We start from the raw sequence: 9,740 nt of genomic DNA on the forward strand, positions 1-9,740 counted from the left end.
CATACTGTCAAAATACATTTTAGCTGCCTCAGGGGTTAGGTTATTTCTAATAAATCTGAAGCTGGACAAGTTAAACTTAATTCTATTCACAGTGTTTTTTATCTGTCGTTTAAAAAGAAGATGCGAGTCAAGAGTAACTCCTAAGTATTTAAACTGTTGTACCACCTCGATTGTTTTACCATGTACTAAAACTTTAGGATCACTGTCAGAATTTGCTCTCTTTGAGAAGTACATACATACAGTTTTGGATATGTTCAAGTACAGTTGGGATTTCTCAAGCCAATTGTACACATTTGTCATAGCATCCGTCAGTTCTTGTGCAGCATGTTTTTTATCGTTTGCATGGACATACAGAACAGCATCATCTGCATACATTTGGCAGGTGACATGCGAAGGACAAAAGCTTGGCAGATCATTTATAAACAAACTGAAAAGCAGTGGACCTAGGACCGACCCCTGCGGTACCCCTAGATTGTTGTTACGTGAAGGTGACTTCATGTTCTGTATCCTAACACACTGAGATCTTGCAGATATGTATGATTCAATCCATTTCAGAGTATTTGGAGAGAAATTAAAGCTTGACAGTTTGGTCAACAGTATCTGATGGTTGATGGTGTCAAACGCTTTTCTGAGATCGATAAAAATAGCACCAGTGACACCACCTGTATCCAGCTTTAATTTTATGTAGTTTTGTCCACATCTAATATGATGGAAATTTCTCTCTGATCATAACTGCATGAGCATAGACTGAAAAAGGAAAAACCCCTGAATGATTGACACTAAAGGAATCCAGAAGAAGTTGACTGCAATGACAGCAATGGTGGTGAAGACAGCAACTCCCATGATCTCACGCTACTTCACAACGTCACCAAACTCCTGTCTTTTATTGTTGTTTTGATTGAGAGACCCCTGGCAGCAGAAAATGACATACTGTGCATTTAAAAGGTTAAACAAGAGACCTTTTCGGTCTTGATGGGTCAACTTCTTCTAAAAACATGGGGGAACAGTTGCATCAGTCTGGATTTCAGTGATCTTTGAAATCTAGAGCTGGAATTATACTGATGCGAAGATACAAATAAATGTCTCTTTAAAGCAACTCAAAGAAGGATGTAATGGGAAATAGTAGGTCTCAGAGGCACACAGAGGAACCGCTCAACTCTAAAGAAGAACGACAGCATCATTTCAGGAAGTGACTGTGTGCTCAAGTGACAAAGCCCTCTAGCGGCTGTAGTAATTATGACAGGAGCCAAGTAGGAAGTCAGGTGACATTGTTATAGAGCGACAAAGTCCACGTGGGGAGGAGGTCGTATGATTCGAACGTTGGGTCGACAAAACATCAGACTTTAACACAGGGGACAGCTGACCGCATGACCATGATCGTAACCAAGTATGTATTATTGTAACCATGATAAAAATCCATCTCCTTACCTTAACAAAGTAGTCACTGTAACAGTTTTAAAAGGCACAGACACAAGGTATTATACTGCTGATAGTGGAATCAGATCAGAAAACACTTGAATGTGTTTGACATATTTTGATGTATAATTTGGAGGACTTGTTGTCCAAGAAAATGCATCATGAGGACCTGTGCATCAAGCAAGCTGACTGAGTATCAAAAACTGAAGTGCTGAAAGCTGGCATCAAATGTCTGATCATCATTCATCTCTGATCAAACAGTTCCTGATTCAATAATGAAGTGTTAAAGTGTTATATGTTTTAACATTTGATAACTTTCAAAGAACGGAACAGGCATTTTCACTTGCATTGCCCGATAAGAATTCTCCTCCGGACTGTGTCGGCATGTACAGTCTGTCATTTGGAGCAGTCATAACTAAATTTGCTTCCCATTCGTGTCTATGTGGAAAGCGAGACTTTTGGTCACAAATTACTGTTTATATTCTTCTTCTATAACTGCAAGACGGAAGAATACAAGTAGCAGAGAAGGAGCGATGCTGCAAACAATCTATTAGTATCCTTTTACAAGACGTTAAATACCAGCAGTTATAAACTGAACAGTTTCACAAAATAGTGCCAAACCCTATCAGATGGAACCAATTACAACCACCTTCAGATGGAAACTATGATACTACTGTGAAAGAAGCAAATGAGCAGCAGGAGAGAGAATACAGCGATAAGGATAAAGAAATGTGGACATGAAACAGAGGGAAAGACTGTGGGTAAAGAGGGGAGACTAGAAAGGCAAGAGGGAGGACGGTAAACAGGGAAACTGGAGATGAAAGAGTGAGCGACACAGCAGCAGCTCTCTGATTCAAATGCAGGAGGGCACAAATCCAGGTAGAAGAGAAGAAAGAGAAAAAAGGTATGGAAAGAGATCATCAAAAGAGAAGAGGAAGACAAATACACAAATGTTTCAGGAGGACAAAGGAGGAGGAAAGAAGCTGATGGGGAACAGCAGGTAAAGAGAGGAGCAGAAAGACGAGTCGGGGAAGAGAGGACAGGGTCAGCAGCAGATCTGAGTCAGAAACAGCAGGAAAGAGGAGAAGCAGCTGGAGGAGAGACAAAGCAGGAGGAAAAGAGAAGGAGATTCAGATGTTCTGGTGAAGCTGTAGATATTCCGTCACAGAGGAAGGATGAAGAACAACAATATCTCTCTCTCTCTTGTGGTCTTACTGCTGATTGTAGTGACATTAAACTGCACCAGAAACACCAGACATCCAGTTTTCCCCTTTAGTTTCCATTAGTAGCTTTAAGGTTGGACAATCATCTTGTTCCACACCATCATAAACACAGTGTTTTGTACCCACTTGTCACAGCTGTTAATTTAAGCTCTATGATGTTCACACTGAGTGAAGAATTCAAACCTGAGACTCCGTGCTTTCACCACTCTGTCAGATTTCCTGCAAAATTCCACCTGACATATCTGGTATCTTTAGAAACTTTTGCTGCAAGAGGTTACAGACAACTTAGGTGGAAGTAAGAAGAGATGGGCACAGAGGATGCAAAAAGGCAGGCAAACGAAAAGAAAATGGAGACAACAACCAACAGGATACGAGATCATTGTGTTGTGTTGCGGAAGACGATGGAGGACTTTTTCTGCAGTCTGGATCGCACACACACATACGTCATCTCCATTTCTCTCTTCACTTCGTCCTCTTCGATTTCCCTTCCTTTCTCTTGCTCTCCTCCTCTCTCAAGCAGGGGGGTAACAGCAACACCCCCGCTTCACATTCACACACTGACACACAGCTCTAGACAAGAACACTGCCAAGCGCAGTTGGCACAGTGTTCAAAGGTATTTAGAGGGAAAAAGAGACTGTTTTTCCTTCACATCACACAAGTCACAGAGTCAAACCGGCAACCTCTCAGTCCCAAAACCCATGTCTCCACTCTCTCTCTCTCTCTCTCTCTCTCTCTCACACACACACACACACACCTTCACACTCCAGCTGCTTTCTGGAGTGTGAGACCATAAATGTAGCTCTGTCCCAGGTTGCTCATCATGCTGCTCTGAGCACCCAATTAACCAGAAAACAAAGAGATAACCTTGTTTTATGCACACAGTGGATAAACTGCTTCAGTCAGGCTGGAAAGGTAAAAACACACAGCTGAGACCTTTTACTGCCAACCTTTGGCTCTGTGAATTAGACAACTTCTCTGTGCAGCAGCAAATAATGCAAAGCTTTTCATTAGGTATTATCACAGGAAGCCTGATAATCAATATGCACCCGTTTCAAATGTAGTGACATAAATGAAAGAGGGATGGACGCTGTGTAAAAGTCGCTCCAAAAAATACGCACAAGACATGTTCGGCTTACACGTTAATACTGTGAGAATAACGACGAAAATCGTAGTTAAAACTGACCCAGTTCTCTCGTATAACACAAATTAAATCATCATTCACATCAAACCGCTTCAAATCTTCTTTTATTTGTCTTTATACAACTGAGCACTGATGCGCAACCGATACGCACTAAATCCCACATTAGAAGAAATCCCTGTAGGTTACTTTGTCCAATTTGACATAACGAGTGAATGAGACAAACAACTAAATATTCCTGCATCCGGATAACACAATCCAGGCAGGGTGACAGAAGCAAGCAAGCTTCCTCTCCGGGTCTGGAGCTGCCCGGACTGGCTGCGTCTCCTCCAGGAAAAGTAAAAAAAGAAGCGCGCACAGCCTGCTCACCTTCTCCGGTTGTCCCGTATGAGCTGGAGAGAACCAGGGCGACCTGAGCGATAATAATCCCAGCGACTCTTTTTTTAGTCCCCAGATCCATGATGAAGCGGCGGGAGGATGCAGAGAAGCCCAGTGGCTGCCGGAGGAGAGAGAGACGGCGGACCTCTCCTCTCCAGCTCCAAGAGAGATCTCCTCAAACCCCACAGACTAAAGGAGGAGAGAGAGGGAGAGACAGAGGGAGAGGGAGAGAGAGAGAGAGAGAGAGAGAGAGAGAGAGAGAGAGATGGGGTGGGGGTGCTTGTACTACAGTACCACAGCTTCAGTGCGCCTCCTCGTCTCCAGAAAGCTCCCCTTTCTTCTTAAGCCTCTCAGTGTTTCAAAGAACCTCTGCCAAACTGAGTCCTTCAGTCTGATGTTGCCTGATAAATACGTACTGATCTCCCTTTACAGCAGGGCAATAAATAAACCGCCAGGCACCGCTGCTAGTCACCGCTGTGTTACACGTGGACACACACAAAAACATTTTTTCTTTCATCGGTGCATTTCATTGCGCTTTAGAAATGTTGGAAAGGATTTGCTTCAATCTCGTTTTTGGCGACAAACTTATAATGTAAGGTAGGCTTCATATAAACAGAGGGTATGTGCTTTATCAAAAGTCCTTTACTCTCATTCACAGGAGCACTCATATACCAACGGCAGCAGGCTCCCATGTAGTGTGCTGCTGTGCCTGACCATCACAGCTATTTTGGCTCTATGTGACGTGGACAGGAGGAGCTGAGGATGACCCCTGAGCCACAGCCTTAAAAAAAAATCTCACATCTCAAAAAGCTCAATGAAATTTCGAAATTTTGTGTTTTAAGTAGTTGTGCAGACTACTTGACACCCTCAGTGTGACATTTACATTCTAGGAAGTCACCTCTCCTGCTAAGATAAACTACACTACTGCCTGCAGCTTCATATTTCATATCACATTCAGATTACAGCAGAACAGCCTTGTGCGATAGGCGTTGGTTTGCTCAGTATTTACCACTCCGACACTGCTGGTGGAAAACACAAGTAGACTTGTTTATTTTTTGTCCCGTCTTTCAAGCTGTGGGCAACAGCCACTGGCTGAACCCTGGAAGGTCAGCGCAGCTCAGGTCAAAGTTCAATACCTTTGAACTTTCTGTGCACTGTAGAATAGGGCTACATATAAGCTTTTTTGATTAGTTCATCAACCATTTTGCCAGACAAATGTAAAAAAACTACTGAAATGTGCCTGTCAAAATTTCTCAGAGACATCTGAAGTCTTCATGTCTCGTTTGTCCCACCAACAGGCTGAAACCCAAATATTCAGTTTACTGTGATGTACAAAAAGAACAAAGAGAAGCATAAAATCATCACACATGAGAATCTGCAGTTAGTAAATGCTGGAATTTTTGCTCCAAAATAACTAAAATAATTAATGATTATCAAAAAAGTTGCTGATTAATCTTTTGTTGAAAGTATCAAAGTGCTAATCTTTGCTACTATGCATGATATGGCATGCATAGTAGGTTCTAGAGTATCCTCGACTTCTCTGGTTCTAGAGTAGTCGAGGATACCCTCCTCTTTGAATCTAAATAAGAATAATGCAATCTGAGCAAAATGGCTGCTGTCAGATATTTCCCCTCTATCCACGACAATGCAGCAGAAAACAAGGAAATCTGGGCTCATTTTGACCTTAAACCTAAACAGCTCAGCTCTCTGAGGACCACACCTGCTGCTGAATCTTCTAATAAGGACGGGAGTGATGCTTCCAACAAAAACAACAGCTCAACCACTCAGCAGGTTGAAGCTCCAGGAGCCTTGACAACATTAGGATGTTTGGTGGTGGCTGATTACCAACCTCTGGAAGACTTCAGTGTGACAGCTGCAGAGGATCCAGGTTCAGCTTTGTGGAGCGAGGAAGATGAGATGTGTGAGCTCCTGATCAGGCTGAAAGAAATAGAGCTACGCAACATGATAGGAGAGACTTCTGGCATCCCACAATGTAAGGAGATGATATCAATCACCTATGCTGCTATTATAGAGTTTAATATCCCACTTTAGAGCCAGGAAAGTCAATAGAGATGGTTGTTGGTTGTGGTTGCTTTTGCAGCTTCCCTCATTCTGCTTTTAATGATACTGGAGAAAGGAAGTGATGTTATTTGTATACAACATTTTATTTAATTTTAATCATGTGCTACTATTTGTCTGATGGTCTCTACTTCAGATACATTTCTGAGGGATATCAAGTGCTACCGGATGAAGCAGACTAGGAGAAAACGGAAATGAAGAAACCAGTCAGAAAGACAAACACTACATCAAATTATTTCAGTAATTTAAATTACCTACATTAAATTATCACAATCTAAAGCACTACCCAACTGTCTACAAACATTTGATTTAGTTTCAGGTTTTCTCTCAGCATGGGAATGTCAAATAGCATTCACTACAAAGTCTCTTATCAGTTTTGACTTTTCCTGAATGTCTGCTTTGGCACATGATTAAGACCTGGAGCTGGACCTACTGTATGAAAGGTTAGAGAGCATTTCAGTCACTATAAATAATGTAATGCATTCATGACTTAATACAAAGGGGGCTTTGGGCACATTTTCTTCCATAAAGCCCCATGGGTAGCTCAGTTTCAGACCTCTGAATTGCTGCCCACATCGCGTATTTTTCTTTCTTTCTTCCTGTGATTCAAACAGTAAATGAATGAGTAAAGTGAAGAGTAAAGTTAATCAATCAATTCTGACTAGCAGGCTACCCCCCCAGGAGATAATGTTGTAGACAATGATATAAATGTTCTTGATTAATAACCTGCAATGACTACTAAACTGAGAGCATGGTTTAGGGTAAAATTTACAACCAAGACTTCAGCAGTATGCATCTGGCTTCCATTAAGAAGGAAGGTAATTATAACGCTGCAGTATTAACAAAGGTTAATTACTGGCATCAAAATACTATAATATCATTTTTGCTTTCTGGGCTTTCTGGAAATAAGCGATTATAGGATATTAGCCATTGTCCAATTCCTCTTTGATTGTTAAAGCACAATTTATTCTAAATCTCAAAAACACATATAAATTATGGATTATCTGTCAAATAAGATTTGCATAGTGTCTAATACATTCACATTGCTCTGAGTGGCTGATTACCAGAGTCATATGTGCAGCATACAGGATGGATGCTATAATAATAGCTTTCATTTAGTGGGTATGAAGATTAAATAATTTATAGTCTTATGGTTCCCATTAAGGCATCTTAACTGAGTGCTCTTCTTTTCTACTGACAGTGTATTAATCTGTGACTAATGGCAGTACAAGTGCAAATACTTAAACATACATATATATATATTTGTTTTATCATGTGATGCCAGAGAGGCTCAACAAATCAACAAATATCGAGTTTCTACAACAGAAAAACTAACGCTAAGTGTGTGTCCTTCCACCTGTTTTTTTTAGAAAAAAAAAAAGATGAAAAAAATATTGCCTGAGATGTAAAAGTTGGTGTATCGATAAATACAAAATGCAAAAAAGGTGCTTAAGTTTAAGCTTCCACTGAGAACACCAAAACATCAGATCTGTGAAACACTCCTCAAATTAATATACGAAACAGACTTTAAATGACATATTTCCGGTATGTTTCCACAGTTTTCGTGCGTTTGAGATTTGACTGTCGCTCTTTTAATGACATCATCTTGTTGCTCCACCATCTGTTTCTTGATGCACCCAACTCACATAACAGTGATGGATAGAAAAATGCACTAATTTGCATTTTCTTTTGCCAATTTTATGGAAATTCTGTTAAAATTTGCAAGTTATTAGGATGGAAACTAGGCAGGCTGTTCTCCAAGAGTGAATGCAGCATTACTAATAATTACAACAGGTGGGTTAAAGCAACCATGATTCAACACACAGCAGGAGTCTCAGTCCAATTTGTGTAACACAGAACTGCCTGGGTATGAGGCTGTGGTGTCACATTCAACAGATCAACACCGGTCCGAAAATGAACTGAATACATTTATGAGAGAGAAAAGCTTTTGGTTTCATTGAGCCAAAGATGTGCGGTCAAGAAAACAGAAAGCAGAGAGGAGAGGGGAAGGCGTGCAGAGAGTCAGCAGGGGAATCTGATAATGAAACCCTACTGAGAGCATGGACAGCAGGGGAATCGGATAACACTGAAGCCAGAGTCTGCGAGAAACAAGGAACCACACCGTGCACTAACACACATACTCAACATGAGCGTCACACACCCCGGTGGCCCCTGTGGACACGCCGCACACAGAGAAACCAGCTGGTTGTTTAATGTTTAAATCAGATGGGTGAGAGATTTTATAATTATCTGAACCTGGGATGCGCCGAGAGGAAAGAGCAGGCCTCTGGTTGCAGAAAAGATTAGAAACTTAACAACACACCCTGAGAGTCAAATACAAACATTGAAACACACAGAGTTAGAGAGATTAGGGTTACATGGAAAACAGAAACGAGAAAGAGATTAATGGATGCTAATATTCCATTTTCTCTCTAGTTTTTGTTAAGTTCTGTTTTTTCGATGATGGGAAAAATGCTCAAAAAGAGAAACTGCACAACTTGAATCATCCTATTTTAAAGTGAAGATTACTTGTTGCTGCATCTTAAAGGTCTGATAAAAATCACTTGGCAGTCATGAGAGAAACTGGGCGACAGAGGGCATGAGAGGAAACAAAGAAAAGTCCTTTGTGTGTGAGTTGTGCTTTCATAGAAATGTGTGCAAAATTTCTATTCCACAAGTTGAAGAAAGAAATTTAGAAGTCTTTGTCAGTGTGAGCTCTGTATTAATGAACGCCGTGAAGCTGAAGACAGAGTGAGTAAACTGTGGCCAAGAAGTTAGCCATCAATAAACACTTAAAAGCCACTCAGCCTCCATCGTTCACAAACACAGAGCAGACCTTGGTGGAGTTTCTTTCTGAAGTTAGTCTGGATGGAGCTCATTTCACCTCTTATCGTATGAGGCTGGAGATTTTTGGCTGCAGTAAAAAGTCAAATAAAACCAAAATGTGATGACAGCATGGACATATCTGTGCTGATGGTTACCAGTAGGAGATCATGAGGAGATAACCACACAGACCTGACTGTGGGTTTTTTTCCCCAAGCATTAAAAAATCTGTTGATTATCGGATGTCAAAGGCTGCCACACTCTACCCAGAAAGATGTGGGTAACAAATAAACATTGAACATAGTGTGGAGTGCATAGTTATAGAGCACAGAGTTAACAGTCTTTAAGTGTGCTGCTGTGCAAAACAGGGTAATGGCATAGCACTAGAATAATAACTTCTGCAATCTGTCAGAGTTGGCCAAGAAATCAAACTGAAACAGGAAACAAATGCTTAGATATGTCAGTCATACGGGCTTTGTTTGAAATAAATGGGAGACTGGATGGAGACTAGAGAGTGAGATAAGAAGATCAATAGTATTTTAATGTCAGTCAGGATGTGTTTAGTCTATCTTAGAATAAAAATGGCAAGCAGGGGGAAACAGCCCCTTTTCTCAGTATTTCAAAAATACATTTACCAAATGAAGCTCACTAATAGATGTCATTTGTTTAATCCTTACACAAA

The 9,740-nt window shown here is 40.9% G+C and overlaps 1 protein-coding gene across 1 annotated transcript in view; it reads right to left on the reverse strand.

Annotated features, from left to right (window-relative positions):
• LOC111233853 (contactin-associated protein-like 4) overlaps window positions 1–4,282 on the reverse strand; it is a 128,481-nt gene extending 124,199 nt beyond the window's left edge. Inside the window, exon 1 of the mRNA XM_022761754.1 lies at window positions 4,148–4,282. Within this exon, the coding sequence (XP_022617475.1) occupies window positions 4,148–4,238 (91 nt within the window). The 5' untranslated portion in view covers window positions 4,239–4,282. The remainder of the gene's footprint in view (window positions 1–4,147) is intronic.
• Window positions 4,283–9,740: the final 5,458 nt, after the last annotated feature.

The sequence above is a fragment of the Seriola dumerili genome, unplaced genomic scaffold, assembly GCF_002260705.1.
Source record: "Seriola dumerili isolate Sdu_G_001 unplaced genomic scaffold, Sdu_1.0 BDQW01000432.1, whole genome shotgun sequence".
NCBI lineage: Eukaryota > Metazoa > Chordata > Actinopteri > Carangiformes > Carangidae > Seriola > Seriola dumerili.